The sequence below is a fragment of the Cnephaeus nilssonii genome, assembly GCF_951640355.1.
Source record: "Cnephaeus nilssonii genome assembly, chromosome: 21".
Lineage (NCBI taxonomy): Eukaryota > Metazoa > Chordata > Mammalia > Chiroptera > Vespertilionidae > Cnephaeus > Cnephaeus nilssonii.
The window spans coordinates 16589760-16611755 of record NC_137092.1 but is presented as its reverse complement, the minus strand read 5'-3'; the positions used below and the strand labels follow the sequence as shown (position 1 = coordinate 16611755).

At 62.0% G+C, this 21996-nt stretch overlaps 1 protein-coding gene across 17 annotated transcripts; it reads right to left on the bottom strand.

Moving 5' to 3' along the window:
- Positions 1 to 48: 48 nt before the first annotated feature.
- PEAR1 (platelet endothelial aggregation receptor 1) lies at positions 49 to 21006 on the bottom strand. Of its 17 annotated transcripts, none has more exons than XM_079760382.1 (26): positions 20869 to 20993; positions 18638 to 18724; positions 16599 to 16661; positions 13631 to 13752; positions 11900 to 12079; positions 11095 to 11199; positions 10764 to 10864; positions 9949 to 10041; positions 9381 to 9624; positions 8568 to 8688; positions 8282 to 8418; positions 7990 to 8199; positions 7530 to 7704; positions 7314 to 7434; positions 6479 to 6642; positions 6285 to 6387; positions 6000 to 6146; positions 5694 to 5819; positions 4092 to 4220; positions 3861 to 3989; positions 3480 to 3692; positions 3173 to 3261; positions 2977 to 3088; positions 2745 to 2819; positions 2379 to 2639; positions 52 to 1889 (listed from the first exon to the last, which is right to left on the bottom strand). In XM_079760382.1, exons 5-26 carry the CDS (start codon positions 12013 to 12015, stop codon positions 1738 to 1740), a joined length of 3123 nt encoding a protein of 1040 aa, XP_079616508.1. In that variant the 5' UTR covers positions 12016 to 12079; positions 13631 to 13752; positions 16599 to 16661; positions 18638 to 18724; positions 20869 to 20993; the 3' UTR covers positions 52 to 1737. The 17 variants fall into 17 exon arrangements, with proteins under 17 accessions (XP_079616506.1, XP_079616503.1, XP_079616505.1 ...); XM_079760384.1 differs by having other exon boundaries at positions 20885 to 20972; XM_079760381.1 differs by lacking the exon at positions 16599 to 16661.
- Positions 21007 to 21996: the final 990 nt, after the last annotated feature.

Below are 21996 nucleotides of genomic sequence, written 5' to 3'. Positions count from 1 at the left end.
GGAAGAGCCGGGGCGGAGGGGACAGGGCTAGACGGGACCAGAACGAGGGGTGGGGGCTAAGGCCGGCGGGCGTCCAGCCATCCAAAGTCCCCCAGGAAACTGAGCCCAAGAAAGCGGAGCTGGTTCAGCCTATCAGGAATGGGGTGTCTGAGGAATCTGGGGAGAGCCCGGGTGGGGCAGGTCCTCTCTCTGGGTCTGCCCTCCTAGCCTGTAAGGAGGGGCTGCTGGTGGAAAAGGCCCAGAGAGACCCACGGGGAGCTGGTGTGGAGCGAGGTTCCTCTTCTCCACGGCATCTGTTGGGCCTCCTCTAGGTCTGGGAACTTAGCTAATGAGTTCATGAGTCTGGGAATGCTTTTTAGAAATCTGGAATTCTAAGTGCTCAGGCAGGCCAGACCCTGCTGGACCCTCGTTTGAGTATATCCTCTCCCGTCTGCCTCCAGCCTCCAGCCTCCCCCACCCACTCGGTCCCACGGCCCCGGTGCCACTCCCAGCCCTTCCCACCTTTCAGCCGAGGTCCAGTTCCCCTGTAGAGAGGCCAGTCTTGGGGGTAGGCTCCCCCCGTGCAGTCTATTAACTCTCAGAACATGCCATCTCCCCGCTATCTGAGCACTTACCATAGTAAGTGCTATGTGACTGATAGTGACTGAGACTTTTCATTCACTCAGCCACTCAGTCTTTTAGGGAACATTTATCGAGTGCCTACTATGTGCCAAGGGGAGCCCATGTTGACCATAAACGCAGGGGACTTACAGACTGGTGGGAAAAGCAGAAATGAATCAAAGAATCACTTAAAGAAACAACACATTACAGAGGTGCCTGGTGCCCGGCAGGCCTCCTGCAGGCATCTGTTGGATGCACGCAGCTGTTACTAGTGCTCTTAAAGAGAGGAGCTTCCCAGAGCAGGGGACTGAAAGCAAACAGAGGTTCACAGGTAAGTGGGGGAGAAGAGCATTCCGGACGTGGTGTGAAGTCCCTGCGGCAGCAAGAAGTATGGCTGATAGGAGGCCTGGACGTTACTGAGGCAGAGCGGCAGCGAACGCAGTTGAGGGTGAGGCTGAAGACACAGGGTGAGGCCAGCAAAGCCTTTCCTTCAGGCCTTTGGCAGTTTTGACTCTGGCCAGGAACAAGGGGGCAGCATGAAGACTCTCAGACAGGGGCCGCCTCATCAGCTTGTATTTGGAGCAGCTGGCTGGCAGGGGTTCTAAGTGAATGCAGGGGGCCAGTTAGGAGACTATTGCTAGTTAACTGGTCTGGGGCTGCCTCTCTACTAAATGGTGGGAGCCATAGGAGAGGGCCTATCCCTGGTACCCCTCTGAAAACACGCCCCCCCCCACACACACACATGCAAAAGCTCACACATGCACACATACACACATACACAGAGCCCAGCCTGGAGTGCAGAGAAAAGGTGCTCAATATACGTTTTTTACATCAATATGAAATCAGTTACCCAGCAATGTTCAACCCCCCAGTTTCTGTACACAGGCCTGGCAGCCTTGGGGAGCAGTGGGTTGGGGGAAGGGAATGCAGGCTTTCTGCCAACCAGCGTCCCAGTGTGGGAGCGGGAGCCAGGCTCCCACCTCTCCGTTCACTTCCTCCATTAAATTTGTTCACAAACACGTTCATGGTCACGGCCTGCCAGGCCTCTCCCTGCTCCCGGCAGGGTTCAGCCGGCTCTGTCCCCAACCTTGGGCAGCAAGAACAGGTGTGCTGGCCTCTGCACACCATCTTGGCCCCTCAAGGGTCCCGGTGCTGAAGTGGGGGGGATGGGGGATGCCGTACAGGAGGCAAATCATAGTGTCCAGGGATGTGGCTGTTCTTGGGCGAGTCATAGTGGCCGGGGGTCGGGCCGAGAGACTGGGGGTGCTGGGAGCCCACGGAGTCCGGGTCTGGAGACAGAGAAGGGACAGAATGAGGAGGAGGTGGCTCCTCTCCCCTCTCCAGCCTCTTCTGCCCAAAGCAGAGCTGGGGCCTGGCTATAGGGCAGTTTGTGCAGCTTCTCAGCTGCCAGTCGGGGAGGCCACCTTGACCTGCCCACCTCACAGGATATGAGGACACTTTGTCACCTGCCCATGCAGCCCCGTGCTCACCCCCTGCCTGGTTCCCCACTTTTCTGGGACCAACTCCACACGCCAGGTGCTATACAACCACCATTTCAATCCTCAGCCCGGTGAGGTGGGTTCCACCGCTCAGGCTCTCAGCAGCAATGTGATTCCCAACATCATGCCTGGTCTGGGCCCAAGTCAGACTCCCAAGGCCCTGCTCTTGCTGCCACAGCATGCCACCCCCATATTCTCTTTCTCTGTCCCTTTCTCCCTCCCTTGACCCTTCTCCCTTCCACCTCTCCAGCCCCTGCCCCAGCAGAGAAGGAGGCTCACCATGGGGCAGAGCACTAGGCTGCTCATAGGTACCACTGTCTCGCTGCGGCTGCGGCTGTGGCTGGGGGTATCGCGGCCTCTGGCTGGCCGGAAGCTGAGGAGGCTGCCTGTGGGGAGACCCTGAGGGAGGGCCTTTCATTTCCACGTAGCTGCTCTCCCGGGGGCCCCCTAGCAGGCTGGGCAGGTCCCGGATGGTGGCATAGGGGTTCTCACTGCTCAGGGAAGCCATACTGGCCCCCAGCCCGTCTTCAGAGATGGGTCCTGAGGATGGGGGAAACAATTCAGGCTCAGGGGAGGCACTGACTCCTAAACAAACTCCAGTGCAGCCCCTCGCTCCCACCACCCCCCTCCCCGCCGTGCTCATACCTTTACCGTAGAACGGGCCTGGGCCATTACTGTTGCCGTAGCTACAGCTGTAGCTTCGGTCCAAGTGGCTGCTACCTGAGGAGGAGGAAGCAACACGCAGTCAAACTCCTGGGCTCAGTCTCCTCTAACACTGGTGCCCAGCACCCCTCCTGCAGAGGCGCACGCTCAGACGGAGCAGGACGCTGGGCTGCACACCCCGCCCTCACCAGAGGCCTGGCGTCTAGGCTTCTACCTCTGTCCAGGTGCTTCCAGTCAGCAGGCAGCGTGGTATGGTTATCCGGCCCATGGGCTCCACCTGGCCGCTCAGGGGCCTGTAGGCTGGCAAAGAGCTGATTGCCTGGAACCTGATGGGGGAGGAGCAGGGATGGAGCTTTCCAGAGAAGCAGGTGTTTACCATCTCCCCACAGTGCACCCTCCCCAGCACTGACCTTGTTGGGGGGTGGGGGGTTAGGTGAGCACTGTGATAGGGTGTGGTAGCTGGGGTTGGAGTAGTAGTGACTGTAGCTCAGAGGGATATCTGCAAGAACAGACACAGGCGCAGGGTGACCCCCTAGTCGGAGACAGGCCTGGGCCCAGGAATGCTATTCTGACCCCGGAGATCAGGAATCAGCCCCTCTGACTTCCCTTCCTCCTCCAGCTCCTCACTTCCCATCTTCCAGGTCCAGGGAGAGACCCGGGAGCCCTGTGCCTATGAGCCAGCTACTTGGATGTGTCCCCTGCCCCCTGCATGCTCACCTGGCATGACATACTCAGAGCCATCCAGTCGCCCGCTGCTGTAGGCCACTGCCAGGTGTTGGTGCTGCTTGCCTTTTTGCCAACGGCGGTAGCCGATGAACAATGCCACCAGGGCCACCACCAGGGACCCCAGCACTGCGATGCCAATCACGGCCCCCAGTGAGTTATAGGGCACTGGAAAGGTAGGCATCATGGTGAAGGGCTCCTGGCTTCCTAGTGGGTAGGGCAGGCTATCAGAACAGTGTCTTGGCTGTGCTGGTGAGCGTGGGGGACATGCATGGGAGAGACTCCTAGGTGAGGGGCCAAGATTCTGGCAGAGACCCGGGCAGGTGCCCATGTCCTCGTTCCCTGGGGATATTCAAGGCCTAGAGGAGAACTCACCAATCCTGCAGGGGGCACCACTGTGCCCTGGAGGACACACACAGGCCCCCGTCTCCGGGTGGCACCTCTCTCCAAAACCACATTGGCATGGTTGGGAGCAATTGGCACCAAACATCCCTGGAGAACAGCCTGGGAGGGAGCCAAGGAGGTAGGCGGGGGTCAGAGGGAGCCAGGACACTGGGCTAGGGCTGACTTGGGCGCAAGGGCATGGAGCTCCGCTTCTGTTGGTACCTTCCAAGCAGAGGTGTCCGGTCCAGCCTGGGGGGCAAAAGCAGCTCCCATCCTGGGGGTGGCAGGTCCCGCCATGGTGACACTGGCAGGGCTGGGCGCAGCCGTCTCCCCAGCGTCCTGGAGGGCATGCTGCGGAGACAAGGTGCGCCTGCCTGGTGTGCCGGCCCCGCCCTCCTCCGCATGCACCAGATGAATTCTGGGCCCCAACGACACAAATCTTCCCCGTAGCGTGGGTCTCTCTCCCCAGGGACACCAAGGCTTTGAACAGTGTCTACACTCGGATGACTCACACATGCGGACCGGCAGGCCCATGTGCCCAGCTGCCTCCTTAACGTCTGCACGTGGCTGTCTGATGGCCATTCAGAACAGCGTGGCCGGGCCAGGCGGCCAGAGCCGTCCAAACTACCCTGCGCTGTGTAGCTCTAGACTTTAAATTTTTTTAATGTGACAAAAGTAAATGTTCACGCTGTTTGAGGTATGATTTTTGTGTCTCTGATACTAACAAATAATCTAATAGTAGTTATTACTGAATTCCATGGCAAAGCTCTTCACCAGGATAACTTTTCTCTATCTGCCTGACAGTGAGCTTCCATCCAGCCTGTTTCATAGCAATAGCTTCTCACTTCCCTTTTCAAAACCTATTTCACTTGGTTGTTTTGCATTAGTCTTTTCCATGATGTTCTTCATATATTTACTAGAGGCCCACTGCACGAAATTCGTGCAAGAGTAGGCCTTCCTTCCCCGGGCTGCCGGGACCGGCTTCCCTCTGGCACCCGGGACCCAGGCTTCCCTTCGGCCCCCAGCAGGCACCTGGGCCCCCGGGCTTCCCTCGCAGAGGGAGGCCCTGCCCACCGGCCGCAGCCTGCTGGTTGGTCGCGGCAGCTTGATTCGGCCCTCGCAGCCTCCACGGCTTGCCTCAGCCCTTGCAGCCCCAGCTTCGTCCAGAAGGTTGTCTTCCAGACGTCTGGAAGGACGTCCGGAAGGTTATTCAGCTGTCTGGTCTAATTAGCATATCATGCTTTTATTATTATAGATGTGAGAAAGAACCAATTAATTAATTAATTAATTAATAAGAAACTGAGCTTGTGGCCCGGCCGGTGTAGCTCAATGGTTGTGCATTCACCCAGGAATCAAGAGGCCATTCAGTTCGATCCTGGTCAGGGCACATGCCCGGGTTGCAGGCTTGATGCCCAGTGGGGGGTGTGCAGGAGGCAGCTGATCGATGATGTTTCTCTCATTGATGTTTCTATCTCTCTATCCTTCTCCCTTCCTCTCTCTCTAAAAGATCAATAAAAAAAACATATATATATATTTTTTTAAATTGAGCTTATGGCTTCCCTCACCCCCTTCCCTGTACTGCTCGTCCTAGGTCTCCCACGGAGAAGGACAGGGAGCTATTTCTCCTGACCTGTTCATTGCTGCATCCTCAGCACCAGAATGGAGGTGATGCTCCATCAGTTTTTGTTTACATTGTTTATATAACTAACTGACTCGAGGTGGGTCCAGAGGCTTTTATACCCAGGAGCAGGGGAACAGAAGCCACTGGTTCTCAGCCCACCCTCCGGCATGCACATGCTCTCAGACACACGAGCCACCCCGTACCTTGAGAACAGTCTGAGCCAGTCCAGCCGGCCAGGCAGTAGCAGGTTCCATTGGAGGGGTGGCAGGAGGAGTGGTTGGCACACTTGCAGGGCACACAGCGTTTGCCATAGCGGCCGGGCTGGCAGGCTGGGAGGAAAGGGCTCCTGGTGATGGGGGGCAAACAGCCCTTGATCCCACTATCTCCCTCCCTCCTTCCCACGGGCCCAAAGATTGGAATCAGGGGGAAAACAAGATGGGCGGAGCTGAAGGCTTCTGACAGACACTGCGCCACACGGCTGACAGGTGGGAGGAGGGAGGGAGCCTCACGTCTCTGGCAGGAGGGACCTCGGAATCCAGGTACACACACACAACTGCCATTCTCGGGGATGCAGGTGCCCCCATTCTTGCAGGTGCAGGTGTTGCTACAGTTGGCTCCCCAGAAGCCCTCAGGGCAGGGCAGGTGGCAGCGGGTACCTGTGGGAGAGAGGAATAGGGTGAGCCTGGCCTGCCCTACCCCTTCCATAAGGGTTCTTCTGGACACATTTCTTGGAGTCTACTGGTATACCCCCAACTCCACAATGGGCGTGGTGCCTGGTCACCCAGAATGCTCACCTGTCCAGCCAGCCTGGCACTGGCACTGTCCATGAACAGGGTCACAGCCCTCAGAGTGGTCACAGTCACAGCGATGGGCACAGCCTTCACCAAACTTCCCCTTCTTGGAGAGGGAGTGGAGGGGAGGGCAGATAGTCAGCTGAGGGAGGCCATGCCCTCCCTCCCCCCAGGCAGGCAGGCTGTTGGGCACTTACCGGACAGGGGAGCTGGCAGTGGACCCCGTGCCACCCAGGGGTGCAGGTACAGGCTCCGGTTTGGGGGCTGCAGGCTGCCTCATGGGCACACTGGCAGCTGGCATTGCAACCGAATCCCCAGGTTCCAGGCGGGCAGGGCACAGAGCAGTTACCACGCTGCCAACCTAGAAGAGAGGCTTGCAGGTAGGCATGGGGACCCAGCTCCTCTCCCGGGTGAGCACACACTAAGCATCGACTGTGCCAGGCTCTGTGCTATGAGTTGGGGGTGAAGTGGGGTGCTCGTGGTCCCCTACAAGAGACGAGCATATAAACTGTTCGGTGTGGAACAAAAGTCTAAGTGACTGCCAGCCACGCACCACCCCGTCCTGGGTCTTGGATGCCTCTTCTGCAAAATGAAGAGGGTTGGCAGCAAACCAAATGCTTTCAGAGGCCCCAACAGGTAACTAAGTGAATTCTCCCGATCATGTGTAAGAGTCGGGAAGAGTGGGAACTGGAGATGGAGGTTTGTAAACATACTAGAGAGCTAGCCTGTGTCAGAACGCAGCCTACAGACCGCCACCCTGCACCCCTGGAGACCCCGGAGGCCCTGCCTGGCGCTGCCCCTCCGTGGTTATGTATCACTGAGGGCGAACAGGGTTCACCAAAGAGGGGCCTTTAAGGATGAGCGGGGTTTCTGCAGTTGAAGAAAAAGCAAAGTGGAGATTCCAGGAAGGAAGAAGCCTGGCCACTTTCCCACGGTCCAGCTGCTGCCCAGCAGCTCCTCCCTTACCCTGCCGCCTCCCTTCTCTCCGTGGCCCCGCCCCCAGCCCTCCCCTCCCGGGACGCACCCCATTACCTTCCTTGCAGATGCAGGCGCCGTCGATAGGGGAGCAGGCGAGGGCATTCTCGCAGGAGCAGCGAGAGGAGCAGTTGGCTCCATAGGTGTCAGGCGGACAGAGGCTAGCGCAGTGCGGGCCCTGGAGGCGGCGGGAGGGCGGGCTAGTGAGCGGCGGCTCCTCCGCTCCTCCCGCCCCCGCCTCCCCCGGGGCCCAGTCCGCAGCGCGCGCCTCACCGTGTAGCCGGGCGCGCACCGGCAGAGGCCGCTGTCGGGCTGGCAGAGGCCGCCGTGCAGGCAGAGGCAGTGCTCCCGGCAGCCGGGCCCGTGCGTGTCCCGCGGGCAGCTCTCGTTGCAGTGAAGGCCGGCCCAGCCCGGCTGGCACGAGCACTCCCCGCTCATCGGGTGGCAGCTGCGGGCGAGGCCGGTGGTGCGCTCTGAGCCGGGGCCTCGGGCCAACCCAGACCCCTTGGCGGGGGGGGGGGGGGGGGGCAGCCCACGATGGCGAGGGAGGGGGCCACGAGGAAGGCTCGGTGCTGTTCCGAGAGCGCCCCGCTACCCCGTCCCAAGGCCCCCCTTTTCCCTTCTGTGACATCCATCCCGCCCGCGGATATGCCCCGGATATGCCCAGGTGGCTTCAGCACGGAAGGCCTCGCCCACCGGCCGCCTGAGTCCTTGGCCAGGTCCCCAGGCCCACCTGAGGCTGTGCTCGGGGTCGCAGGTGCAGGGCAGCTGGCAGCTGAGGCCGTAGAAGCCCTCGGGGCAGAGGCGCTCGGTGCAGCGGTGCCCGGTGAAGCCGTGTTCGCACAGGCACGCGCCGTTGGGGAAGCAGCGGGCGCCGGGGGCGCAGTCGCACGTCTCCGCGCAGTCCTGTCCGAAGTGGCCCACGGGGCACTCCTCTCGGCACCTGGGCGCCCAGCTGAGTGAGCCTGGCCACGTCCCCCCGGCTGCCCCGTCCCCACCGCTCCCGCCCTCCCGATGCCACTCACCGCTCCCCCGTGTAGCCGGGAGCACAGCTGCACTGCCCCGTCACCGGGTCGCAGAGACCCCCGTTGTGACAGCGACATTCCTGGGAGCAGCTGGGCCCGTGGAAGCCCTGGGCGCAGGGCAGCGTACAGATGGCGCCCTGAGGAGTGAGAGGTTGACAGACGCCCCGGCACGGGGCCTCCCCCTTGAATACTCCCACACCAAGACCCCTCACACCGCTCCAGGGCCCACGAGCCACCTGCTTCACGTACACCCTCCCCGAGCCCTCTCAGGCCCCACCCTTCATACCATCCAGCCAGGCGGGCAGCTGCAGGAGCCTCGGGAGGCCTCGAAGACACCCCCGTTGTGGCAAGGAGAGGTGCTGGGGCAGAGGAGGCCAACAGTGTCCCGGACACAGGACACCTCACAGCTGGCGGGCAGAGCAGGCGAGTCAGTGTGGGTCAGTGTGAGCAAGCAGTACTTGCCTCCCCTTTGCCCTACGGCCTGACTTCAGGGCTCAGTGAGCACCCCCCCCCCACACACACACACACACACCCTTGTAGGGGACTCAGGCATCAGAAAGCAAAACTTTCCAGGACTGGCAATGGCGGGGACATCGCACCACCAGGAGCGGCAGAGTGGAGGCCCCAGCACCCGGTCCACCTCCACCTCGGCTCGTGCTGTTCCTTCCGGGGGAGCCTCTTCCTGCGTGGAGTCTCAGCTCCGGAGCCCCTCCACGCAGCCGGGCCGTGGTTCCCACCTAGTGAACCTTCTCCTTCCTGGGCCCCCCAGCTCTCCCTGTACCCGGCCTTGCCACGGGGCTCCCTGTCTCGGCCCCACTTTATGACATGCTTTCACACACATGCTCTCTCATGTTATCTTCACAGGAACCTTCCCATGAGGATCACGCTGCTGCCGCTGCACAGACAGGAATCAAGCTCACAAAGTCAATGACTTGCTCAAGGTCACTCAGCCAGGAAGCGGCAGCGCAGGGACTCGGGTCTCGGCCTCTTGGCGCCATCCCTCCCTTTGGAACCCGCCGGAGTTCCCGCATACGCCCCTGTGTGCCAGAGTGGTCCTGTGCCTGAGACCCCATTAGTGTGCTTGCCCCCCACGACGCACCTGGGCCCCGTTCTGTCCGGGGGGCAGAAGCAGGCTCCAGTCTGGGGGTCGCAGGGTGCCCCGCGGCAGTTGCAGGAGAGCTGGCAGGCAGGGCCGTAACGGCCAGGGGAGCAGGGCTGAAGGCAGTGGGGGGGCTGCAGACCAGAGGGGCAGGAGCAGGCCCCACTCTTGGGGTCACAGGAGCTGCTGTTGCCACAGCTGCAGGGCTTGTCACACTGTGGTCCCCACACTCCCGGGGGACAGTCTGTGAGATGAGGAGGGTGGAAGAGGTTACCAGGGGTCTCCCCCACTTCCCCCCCCAGCCTCCAGTTAATCCCTGTCCCTCATCCCCCACATACGCCACGTCTGGCGTGGCCCAAACCCTACCACATCCCTGGCAAAGGCAGCGGAGAGCAGCGGTCGCCAACCGGTGGTCCGCGGAGCCCTGGTGGTCCGTGAGGTCCGAAAGATTGGCGACCGCTGGCGTAGAGCACATCCCAAAGGGGCTGGGGGGTACCTGCCCGGGGTGCTGGCACCTGTGCCTGGCTCGGAGGGCGTGCCCGGGGCCCTGTAGTCAGCCGCCACTCACCACTGGAGCAGTCGTCCCCGCGCCAGGCTTGTACACACTGGCACTGATTGGGTGCCACACAGCGGCCGTGGACACACTCCTGGACGCAGAGTGCTGGGGCAGAGACGGGGGAGTGGGAAGAGGCTTGCAAGCCTGCCCTCACCCACCTTCATACTCCGAAGTCTGACCCCGTCTCCCTCCCACACCAGGGCGCGGGGCTCTCTAAGCAGCACTCTGCCTCCAACACGCAGAAAGGCTGAGGGCCAAGACCTCAGGATTCCGGGCTCCCGGCCCCTCCTGGGAAATCCTCGAGGCACCCTGAGAAAACGGGGATGCTGTCCAGAGACTGGGGTCCAGGGTAGGTCAGGCTTGGCAGGGGCTGATGACGGGCCAGAGGTGAGGCAAGGAGTGAGAGGCACAGCAGGCCCCAATCTGGGGGCCTCAGGGTGTTGGGTGGGGGGAGCGGGGACAGGAGAGACTGAACAGCAACAAGTCAGAGACAGAGAGACAGGGGCAGGAAGAGACAGAGACGAGACAGACGCAGACATGACCCCCCTGCCCCCCCACACACAGTGAGAGACACAGGCAGACTGGAGACAGAGGGAGAGCCAGGAAGATGGGAGGCGGGACAGACTGTGGAGGGGCATGAGGAGGGCGGGGTCACGGGGTCAGCTAGTGTCAGACGTGGGCATCTGTGTCCCTAGGGACGACGCCAGGTGAGCGGGAGGAGGGGGGCCACCCAAAGGGCAGAGGAGCAGCCCCACCCTGGGGGGTGCAGGGAAGGCCTAGAAAGGGGGGCTCAGCCCGTCCCGTCCCACGCCCCGCCCAGGACTCACGGACGCAGGCCCCGCGGCTCTCGTAGAAGCCCTGGCAGCACTTCAGGCGCTTCCGGTGGTCCATCTTCACCACCTGGCGGTAGACCGTCCTGTAGACAACCCTGGGGAGGCCCGGAAGGGCCGTCAGCCTCCCTGCTGAGGCCCAGCACCCCCCACCCCCCCAACACAGAGCAGCACTGTGGGAGGCCTGGGGCCTGTCCAACACCCTGGGCTGGGAGAGCGCGGACCACCCCACCCCTGGAGGCCCGGGGGCCAGATGCTTCCTCCAAACCCTAAAGGTTCCGAGGAAAGAATGAGGGTGTGTGTGTAGGCGCAGGGGCAGGGCACTCACGTGGGCTTAGGGCAGGTGTGGGGGCTCAGCCAGGGCTGACTGCAGGTCTCCGAGGGGAGCAGGCTGAAAGGGCGGGAGTGGGACTCCTTGGTGGTGGTGGTGAAGCTGCAAGACAGGAAGGGGCCAGGGGCCCAGGGCAGGAGCGGCCTGAGCTGGCACCGGGGCCATGAGAGGCAGGGGTGTGAAGCTTGGCCACAGGGGGAATCACCACCCCAACATTTGGGCTTGCTCCCCCAAACCCAGAATGAACCCACATCCTGCCCTCCAATCTGAAGGGGTCCTCCCAGAATTAGAATATTCCTGGAACCCCCTTCCCCCACATCAGAGCCCCTTCTCCCCCGATGGGACCAGAGCTGGCAATTTTTCCTTCCTCCTCTTCCCGTGCAGGGAGAGGGAGCGAGAGCCCACTCGTGGGTTGCAGCATTTCTGGCCAAATCCTGCCCTAGGCCTTGTTTCCCAGCCCTGTCCTTTATGCCCCCCTCCCCCCGGGCCGGCCCCCCTGCTTGCCCCCCGCACAGAAAATGGCTCCCACTCTGTGCCCTGTCCTGCAGCCAGACTCCCACCGAGACCAAGGGACTGGGATAAAGAAAGGACAGAAGGGTCCGAGCTGGGATGGAGACTGAGACAAGGTCAGAGATGGGGAGAGCGTCAGAGGCAGCCATGGAGGGGAGGAGAGCGCAGAGCCGAAACAGGCAGGAGGTGAGGGCTGGAGAGAGGGCGGGAGGCCAGGGAAGAGGGGCCCTAGTGGGGAGAATGGGGAGCTGGGGGCTTGGAGCCCTCAAGGGACAGCAGGGGCCCCTCTCACCTCTCCCAGAAGCTGCAGGTATTGGGGTCATTGGGGTTGAGGGTTCCAGCCAGCCCCAGGCCCAGGGCCAGGAGGAGGGAGCGCAGAGGTGGCGACATGGCGGAGGCCTGCGACATGACGTGGCCGTGAGGGGCCCCGCAGCCACAGCCTAGGCTCCGAGGACCCGGTCTCTGCGGAGGCCTGAGCAGGTGCAGAAGAGAACAGGCGGCTGCCATCCTCCTCTGCCCCCTGCTCCCTGGCCCAGCTCCCGGGTCTCCTTCCTGACTGGGTGGTGTACCCAGTGCTCACACCGCCTCCCCTGCCTCGCCGTCCTCCCTCGACTCTCCACCTTGAGTTCTCACCATCAAGGTCTAGCCCCAAGTGCCACCCTTGCATCTCTGCTCTGCTCCTCGACCCCCACTAGCAGACTGCCCCACCCACCCCTTCTGGAGCCCCGGCACCCCCCCACACACACACCCCCACACCCCACTGTTCCAGTGCCTATTTCCTAATCTTGCCTTTTCTCTCCGAATCTCCAGCCCCAGCCCAGCCCTTCCCAGGGCACTTCAATGTTTACCCCCAGATTCGAAACTAGAGCCGATGGGGGGAAGTTACGAGGGAAGCCCACCCGGGCTCAGTTGGAGGAAGAACGTTCTAACAGCCAAAGCAGTTCGGTAATGGAATCAGCAGCCTCGGGGGTGAGCTCCCCATCTCTGGATGTGGGCAGGCAGAGGCCAAACCTCCCTGGTGTGGTTGCAGGCGTCCTGCTCTATGGGACGAAGGAGGTAGGCTGGGTCCAGGTGACCTTGAAGGAGGCCCTCCCACCCTCTGGTGTGTTGGCACCGCTCCTGTGGGCCCATGAGGACCCGTGGTGCTCATCTCGCAGCTCCTGACGTCATGTGAGTAGCTTGAGATCAGGCACGGGGGGTTATTTACACCATGGAAATGGGCAAACACACGCCAGGCCAGCCGCACGCAAACACACACCAAGTCAGTTGTTAAACACTTGCCAGCTCATCACTGCGCCCAACTCCACGGGCTATCACCCGAGGGGGCCCCCATCCTGGCCTCGGGTTTAACGAAAGCACCCACCTCCCTCGGGTCACCCATCAGCCACCTGGAAGTGGACTCCTCTCCATCTCCTCCACCCCTAGCCTCGCCCAGGGGGTGGGAAGCGGGTCAGGACTCGGAGGAAGCCTGTTCTGGGAGGCTGAGCTCCTGAGTGGCCGCCCCCGCGGCCGGTTTCAGATTCCATGTTTAATGTTCCCAAAACTCGCCCCGGTTCCTGCTCTACACCTCCCGGAGGCGCTCACATCTGCTTATGATTTGGGAGCAGAGAGGTCGGCCGCTGGCCCCTTGTACCCCTGAGTATCTCTGGAATGCTCAGTGCCTGGCCCCACACATGCCCCCCACCCACACACTCCCAGGGGCCCCAGAGCTGCTCCCAGCTCCTCAGGGCGGCCCTCCTTCCCGCCTGACTTACCCGTCTCACCGGAAGCAGAGACCCCACAGGAATCCCTCTCAGCCAAGGGCGGCTCCTCTCCCCCCAGGTGGCCTCCCTCCCACGGACAATCTTTACCCACGCCCTGTGGCCCAGCAGAGCAGCAGTCCCCCCCCCCCCCGCGGCGGCGCCCACCCCCCCTAGCTGTCCCATCACAGCTCCCTGCGGGCACATCTCCACCTCTGGCTTTTGTGCTTCCTCCCTTCCTCCCCCCAGGCCTCAGGGCCACTAACTCACTACACGTAGCTCACCAGGCCCCTGCCGCACCCGGAACTCAGGTGAGCCCAGCACCGTGTTGTGTTGTGTGTTGTCAGCAGCGTGGCCTCCAGGCCAGAGAGTGTCCTGAGGGACCCTGGTGCTCAGGATATGGAGCCTGGAGACAGGAAGTGGAGATGAGATAGAATGTGTATTTGGGGGAGGGCAGCAGGGAGTGGGGTGACTCTATCCTCCCACTGCCCTCAGCTCAGGTGGGATGTGGGGGATCCCTCTTCCCAGTGGCTTGTCTCCCAAGCTGAGCACTGTGGCTCACTCTGAGTGGGTGCGGGGACTCGGCCTGTCCTCCGGGACCAGTAGTGTCCTTCAGATCCCATAGCCTGTCCCCGTGCACCACCCCACAGCCTCCCACACATGCTGCCATCCCCCTCCCAAACAGAGCTGGCTCCTTCCCCCAACCTCCCCAAGCTACGCCCTCTGCCCCTGCCCTGCTCTAGCCACCTCCCCAGGCCCAGTGCCTACCCCCAGGGCTCGCCCTGTCTGCTCCCAGCTGACCTCCCTCTTCTCCCTCCAGGGCTCAGCAGCCAGGGCCGTGGGCAGGCCCCCCAGCCCTCCACACATCACCCTGCCCACATTCCACTCTTGCTGAGCCCTCACGGTGGCCCTGGCAGGGGGCCCTGTCCTCAGGCTGGAGCTCCATCTGTCTGGATCCTGGACCATCCCTGGGTAAGCCTCACCTCCAACCACACCAGGACCCCAGGCTTCCCCTGTCTCAGTTAGAGGCCCCAGTGAGGTGGGAAAGAAAACCTGCAGCAGGAAGGATCTGGAGCAGGAAGGACAGCGGCAGGAGGAGGGGCTGTACAGATTGGGCTCCTGCCCACAGAAAGTCCTTCTTCCATTCACATCAGCCCCTCCCCCTGTCAGCCCCTCCCACCTCCCCTCCTCCCACCACCAGCCCCTCCCACCTCCCCTCCTCCCACCACCAGCCCCTCCCACCTCCCCTGCTCCCACCAGCCTCCAGAGGAGTTGGTTCTCCAGGGCTCTGAGAGGCCTGGAGGAGGGCAGGGAGCGTGAGGGTAGCTGGGCGCGAATGGCCAGAAGGCTCTGTTGGCCAAAGGGCCTCATGGTAGGACGGGAGTTCAGAGGAAGTGGTAGTGGGGCTGGAAGCCAGGGTGCGGTCTGGGAGACCAGTGGGTAGCCAGCAGGGAGCGGGGAGATGGGATGGGGAGCCTGGAAGGGAGGGGACGGGTTTGGCCTAACCTGCCTCAGCCCCTGAGGAGGGTGCACAGGCCTGACCGGGAGCCCAGCGCCCCAGCCTGGCCTCCCGGGCTTGCTCCCTTTGGAGCGTTTTGTTCCTGAGGGGCAAGGGCGCCTGAGGCCCTGGTCCACTCTCTCCCAGCCCCTCCGGGCCCAGCAGCACTGGGCCCATGTGATTGCATGAGCCCCTCAAGGGGGTTAAATCAGACAACGACTGGCACCCCATCCCACCCCAGGGGCCCTCAATTCATTCACTCAGATGTACCCCCAGGGTCCCCCACTGCTCCTTCCCATGCAGAAGGCCCCTCCCCCCTGCCTAATCCCCTTCCTCCACTGTTTCTCTGGTTTGAGGCACCCAGACCCCTTCCCTCACAAGAATGATGATGTGAGCCCACACATGGGCTACGGTGTTGAGTAGGGCAGGGTGCTTGCTGAGCGATTAACATGGCTCCTCTTAGTTAAAGCTTCTATCAGCCCATTGTGGTAGGTATTATTACTCATTTCACAGATAAGGAACCACAGGCACAAAGAGGGTGAGTCAGTCACTCGCCCAAAGCCACACCGCCAGTAGCATCAGGGCTGCGGTTCCAGTCTCTTCCGAGCCCAGGCAGGAATCCCAGGGGCTTTGTCTCTCTTTTTTAACAGCCTCAGTTATGGGGAGCGGAGAAGCCCGGCGGGGCGAAGGGGATGGGGGCTGCAGCAAGAACATGATTAGAGGCGTGGGAACCGGGATGTGTTTACAGTCAAGAATGAGCTGACACTTCTCTCTCCTCCACCTCGAGATGCAAAGCAGCTGGGCTCCCGGCCAGGCCTCCAGGCCCCAGTCCTGTCTGAGCAGCCCCAGCATCCCTGCCCTCTCTACCCCCAAACCCACACCGAGCCCAACCCAGCTCACCCTCCCCGGCTCTTCTCCAAGCTCAGCCTGATTTTCTCTAGTGGGGAGCCCGCTAGCTCCCCTTCCTCGTGCCACAGCCCTGCTAGGAGGTGGGGAATGCATCGAGGCCCCTGGGGGAGTTCCTAGCAGACAGACGATCCATTTCTACAGAAAGCACACAGCAAGCGCGGGGCTGACGGAGTAGGCCAGCGAGAGGACCTTCCACACCGTCCCTCCCCGCTTCCCGTCTCTGGGAAGCAAAGGATGCCTCTGAGCTCTGCATCCCCTCCCACCCCACTCAAGCCTGGGTTCGAACCCCGTCTATTACATGGGGAGGACAAGAGTACTTCCTTGGTAGGGTTGTTGGGCAGACAAAAGTCTGAGTTAGTACAGATAATGCGCGGAGAGCCCATATATAATGAGCTCGGTTAGCGCTAGCTGCCTCAGCCCTGCACCCACCCACGCCCCTTGGCACCGTCATAACCTTCGAGTATTAATTCCAGGAAAAGCTGTGTGTTTTTCTGGAGAACCCCCAGGATGATCAGGAATAGGAATAGGGCCTTAGACGCTGACAGGGAGAGAACTGGGGATGGGGGGAGCCTGCCCTGATCCCCCAGAACAACGACGGGCTGACCACCAGATACTTCTTCAAGCCAAAGGCGCTGACAGCAGGTTGCCTAGATTCTGCTTCCCCAGCCCTCAGCCTGAAAACCACCTCCCCCTCCTTGCTTGGTTCCGCCGGCCCCTCCTCTCTCTCTCTCTCTCTCTCTCTCTCTCTCTCTCTCTCTCTCTCTCGTGTGTGTGTGTGTGTGTGTGTGTGTGTGTGTGTGTGTGTGTCCCCTCCCCATCTTGGAGTCCAAAGGTTCTATACTCACAAGCTGTCACACGCGATGTGACCTCAGGAGGCAGTTGAGCCCTGTGAGCCTCCATTTCCCCGTCTGTAAAGTGGGAGAATCCACTCTCATCTCCCAGGGCTCAGTGAGGGCTTCCTTCCCGTTTCTTAGTCTCTCTCTTACTGCCTCTCTCCGCCCTCTCCTATACCAAGGCTGCCATGCACATTGGGCAGCATGCTCACGGCACTGGGGAATCTGCCTTCAAGTGTGAGGCGGGAGCTGAGCCAGGGCGATCCGCTCCCTCAGCCGTGTGTCCAGCTTGGTGCCCTGCCTTGCAGCTCTTGCCTGTCTGTCTCCCTCCCAGGCTCTGTGTCTGTGTCTCTGCCCTTTCCTAACTTACCTTGGCCATGGAGACAGGACCCCTCAGTCCTGTCCACTCCGCGAGATCCCGGTCTGAAGGCTCCCCCTTCCTCCCACACAGGGATGTGCTCCGGCCCAGCTCTACACGCCACACAGCGCACGCATATCCATGCTTGCACATGTAGGCTCAGAGCCCCTCCTATGTCCAGCCAAGCCGGGCCTCCGGCACACCAGGCATGGCTGCCGGATGGAGGGACAGGAAGCCTGCATGTTCATGTTCGTGCCAGAGGCGGGGCGGGGAGGGGGCAGGGGTGAGGGGCTGGCCTTGTGCTCTCTGTGGCTCAGGAAACAGAAGCTAGAGGGTCCTCCGTCCGACCTGTTTACTCATCAGGAAACAGGGAAACTGCAGGGATCTGATTCACCGATCACCTCCACGCCTACTGGAGGCTGGCGCCGGAGCCAGGCCCCACCCTCGCCACCACCCGTGGGTGCGAGCGACTGCTATCCCCGCTTCACGGATGACCTGCCCAAGGACTGATGGTTGTCAGAGGCAACTGCAGGACCAACCTCCCCTTGAAAAGCCAAAGCAGTGGGTGGAGAGGAACACAGGCCGGGGAGCCGCGCTCTCCAGTGGAAAACTCCCCTCTGGCCCACCGCCAGTGGGTGCTCATCGCCACCCCCGGGTACCCTCAGAAAGCGCAGCTCCGCTCCGGCCACCGCCCCTCTTCACGCCCTGTGCGGCCCACACCACCGGAGAGGGCTCCAAGGGGTGAGCCCACCACATGTCCAGCCTCCGGGCCCCTGCCCTGTCTGTGCTCCCGTCACACAGCCCAGCCGCTGCCCCACAGGCCTCTCACCGCACAGCCGCCTCTGCCCAGGCCACCCCTGAAATGCCCAGGTCCTACCATCCTTGCGGCCGGCCTCCCCCAGGAAGCCCCTTCCGTGGCTCCAGACCTCACCCATCCCTGCCTGCCCTCATCACCACGGCCCTCCCAACCCCCAGTCCAGTCCCCCTGCCCCAAGGAGACCTGGCTGTTCTCCCCCGCCCCCAATTCTTGGCTAAGGCCAGCTCCAAACTGGACATGGGTCCATACTTCCCGAGACCCCAGCCAAAGCCTTGGTACCGGTACCCCTCCTCTGGGGGCAGGTGAGCCTATCCCAGGCCAACCCAGAAGTTCACAGCCCCTGGAACACCTGGAGGCTGATGGGCCAAGCAGGAGATGAGACCCCACTTGTGATTGCTGGTTTGTGAGCCTGGGACCCCCCCTCCAATCTAATTCCTCTCCGAGGCTCCGTTAGTGCGTCGTCGACCGCCCCCTGGATGTCCCCTCCCATCCCACAGTCGTTCTGTTTTTGTGACGGAATGTCTTCCCCATTGGAGCTGGGAGGGTGAGGGTCCTCTCCACCTTCCTCTCCACCGCATCCCCAGCACCACCAGCACCTACACGCACGCCCCCAGGGTGCTGGCACCGGCCGGCTGTAACCACACGTTTCACCCTGACGAGCCCCGGAATCCTCCCTTCCCCGGGAGGACTCGGTCTTCCTGTGTGGGCAATGGGAGCGAGGGAGAGGTGTTGGGAGGCTGTGGCTTCTCCCTGGCGCACCAGGCAGCGGCAGAGGCCCTCCTCCCAGGGCCCTCCAGACACAGCCTTGGCCAGACCATGGAGGGTGGAATTTCAGAAAGAACTTCCTTTGCTACAAAGTGAAAGGCAGCTCCAGACCTGACCCCTTGACCTCCAGCAGGAATTCCTCAGGGCTGGCCTCCAAGTTCCGATGGGATGAGCGCTCCTCAGTCAGCACCGAGTCACCTGGGGAGGAGGAAGTGTCCCCTCCAGCCCAGGCGCAATGCCCCCCCACTGTCCAGCCACACCCCCTCCGAAATAGAGGGACGAGGCTCCAGATGCCACGGCTTTGAGGGTGGGGGGACAGAGGCAGGAGAGGGGACCCAGGAGGCCTTCAGGCCCACCCACATGCTGCTCCTCTCCGGATTCCTCTATCTTGCCACCTGTGGGGGCGGTAATACCAATCACCATCACTTGTTACATGTAGACTGCGGCTAGGTCCTTGCTTTTCATCCTCTCAGCCATCCTAGGAAGTAGGTGCACTATGCCCCCCGTGTTGTAGACGAAGACATACTCCAGGAAGCTTAAGGCGTTTGTCCCAGGTCAGAAAGCCGGGTCACTGGGTTGGGACCAGCCTGTGCCGCCCCGTCGAGGTCCTTCTCTCCCTGTGGTTTCTTTTGGGTCTTCTGACGCTCTGTCTTTCCTCTGTCTCCCCCTCCTTGCTCTTCCTCTGGGTCTCTGCTCTGTTTTTCTAAGTTGGCCTCCCCCCCGCCCCCCGCCCCCCTCTGAGCCTTGTTGTTTCCGGGAGTCTCTAAGGCTCTTTCTCTATTTCCCTATTTATGTCTCTCTGTATCTCTTTCTCTGTCCCTGCCTTCTCTTCCTTCTCCTGCTGGCTTCTTCCCAAAGTTCCTGTGCCAAGAATGGAGCCAACACCCTCCTCCGAGTTAGAATGGGCCCCAGAACCCCTCCGGGTCCCGGGAGTCCTCTTAAGGCTCCCAAGGCTTCTGGGAGGAGAGGCTAGGGAGCACCTCCGTGGAGGCCCGGCCCCCTCCCCAGCAGCACGTGTGGACGTGGGAGGCAGACAGAAGCCCAGCGACCTCTATCTCTATCCCGGTTTCCGATTGGTGGATGGGGCTGCCTGGAGTTTCCTCTTCTGGGAAAGTCTGATAGGGAATGGTGGGGGTGGGAGCAGTGGAGAAACTGAAGCCAACCACCGGCCTCATGCCCAGTGAAAAGAGGAAGACAGAGAGGTGAGCCTGGCCACCAGGCCAGCGGCCAGGTGGCAGAGAAGGCAGCCCCAACCGCAGCAGCAAGTATGCTGGGTGGACTCGGGAAGACCTCAAAAGTGGGAGGGGCAGCAGCAGGGGACAGGAGAGCTCACCCCACACCCTGGCTCACATGGGCACACACACAGGGGTCCTATATCATGGACTAGGGTGGGATGGGGTTCAGAGAACAGCTCCCTACCCCCCCCCCCCCCAGGCCCAGCTTAGGCCAGGGTACAGAGCTGACCCCTTGCCCAATCTTGCCTGGAGCTGAGGTCTGGCTGATCCTGGGAACCTCAGGCCAGCACAAGCTGTTCCCATCCCCGGGGACTGGGAGCACAGGCCAGCCCCGGGAGAGGCCACTCACAAAAGGCCAGGAGAGCAGAGCGGCTACTACCGGAGGCTGGAGATGGGGGCGCGGGGTGGCCCTGCCCTGTCTCCTGGGGCTGGACCTGCCGCACACACCAGTCTTGCTGTTGGCACTACTTCAGATCACCCCGAGCCCACGGGGTCCTTTGAGGACCCAGGTGCCTGTGACCTTCCGTCACCTTCCTAGTCCTCCCAACAGGCAAAGCCCAGAGCGCCAGAAACCTGCAAACCGCGTCCCTCCTCCACAGCCTCCTCACCCGCTAACAATGAACACTGACCAGGGGGCATGCTTTTGCTCTTCCAAGCCAACAACTACCCCAGGAGGCAGGCACTGTCTATTTAGAAATGAGAAACTGAGGCACGGCGTTTAAGTCTCTGGACCATGGTCCTACCGCTAGTAAGGAGCAGAGGAGAGATTCCACCTTAGCGGCCTGACTCCCCTGTGGAGCCCGGAGAGCTCCCTGCAGCCAAGCAGAGGGCCGGGTACTTGTCCCTCCAGCCCGGGCGGGGGAGCAGGTGGGGGCTGCCCTGGACTCACGGGGCGCAGCGGGGGCGCTGGAAGCCTCCTCCTTTGCTGCCAGGTACCTGCTGTTTCATGATGCTCAGCACCCGTGCCCTCGGGCCCTCTCCTACCGCCACCCATGGGCACCTCCTCCTCCCTCCTCCCCCCGCCCCGCCCGGAGGGCTCAGCCCCCAGTCCGGAGGGGACTCCGGCGTGCGCGCGCCCTCCCCCCGGGGCGGGGCGCAGGCACTCACCTGCCCCGGGTCCTACCTCTCCGCCGGCCTGGGGTGGGGACCGCCAGGGAGGAGGACGGGACGAGGGTCCCCGCGTGCAGCCCCAGCCCAACTGCGGGCGGCGGGCGCCGAAGGCTGTGGCCAGCAGGGCGGGGAGAGGCGGAGGGGCGGGGGGCAGGAAGGAGGGGGGACTCGGGCCGCGCCGCGGCAGGAAGTTTTCACAAGGAAGCCGGGAGCCCAGAGAGCCCGGGAGGGAAAGCGGCGTTGGGGTGGGACGGAGGGGCCGAGCGGCGCCCGCGGCAGCCGGCAGGCGGACCGGAGCAGCCCGGGATGCGAACGGGGGAGAGCAGCTCCCCGCCGGCGGTGCGGCAGGGCTCCCGGCGGCGCCTCTGCGACCTCAGCTTTCCCGTCTGCAAAGTGGGCTCGCGGGGGAGAGTCCAGGAGACCGCACCCTGCCAGTGCGGCCCGCGACCGCGATCTCAGTCCAGACCTGCAGGGAAGGCGGCAGGGGGAGGCTCTCCTCTCCCGTCGGCCCCAGACACCCCGGGCAGGTGTGATGTGGGGAGCAGCCTCCTGCGGAGCCTCCCAGCCGGCGGCCTCCTGCACAGCCCGCGCGCCGGACCGGGACCCGGGACGAAGGTGCTCGCTCCGGAGGCCGGCAACCTCTCCCCCACCCACCCTAGGGCTCCTTTCCCTCCTCAGTCGCCATCAGAGGGGACAAAGACAATTTTATAACATGTGCCGCCATCACCAGCCCTTTAAGGGCGTGGCTTCATTTCATCCCAAAACCGAGCTTAATGCATTTACATGAGGAGACCCGTGTCCCGAGTGGTTAGAACACTAGTAAGTGGCAGAGGCAGAATTTGAAGCGAGGTCTGATGACGGGGCAAACCACTGCCTGCGACAGAAAAATCTGCAACAGTTCGGGATTGTAAGAGCAAGACAGGCACGCTCCTCCTTGGCGACTTTTAGAAATCAACGTTATATGGTGGAGGTATAACAGATAGATGATGGACAAGCACCCACTTAAAAGTGTACAGTTCGATGATGGTTTTTTGGGTTTTACTTATTGTGGTAAAATATGCAAAACATGAAATTCACCATGTTAAACGTTTTAAGTGTGCAGTTCAGTGACATTAAGTTCACTGA

Bases quoted from the DNA above. Each gene is read 5' to 3' on its own strand.
- PEAR1 (XM_079760372.1), bottom strand. From the start codon at position 12,015: ATGTCGCAGGCCTCCGCCATGTCGCCACCTCTGCGCTCCCTCCTCCTG. The intron at 3,089-3,172 runs GTCAGTGCTGGG...CTCCCCCATCAG, and splicing joins ACCCCCCACCCCCCAACAAG to GTTCCAGGCAATCAGCTCTT. The intron at 2,640-2,744 runs GTATGAGCACGG...CCCCATCCTCAG, and splicing joins AGGCCCGTTCTACGGTAAAG to GACCCATCTCTGAAGACGGG.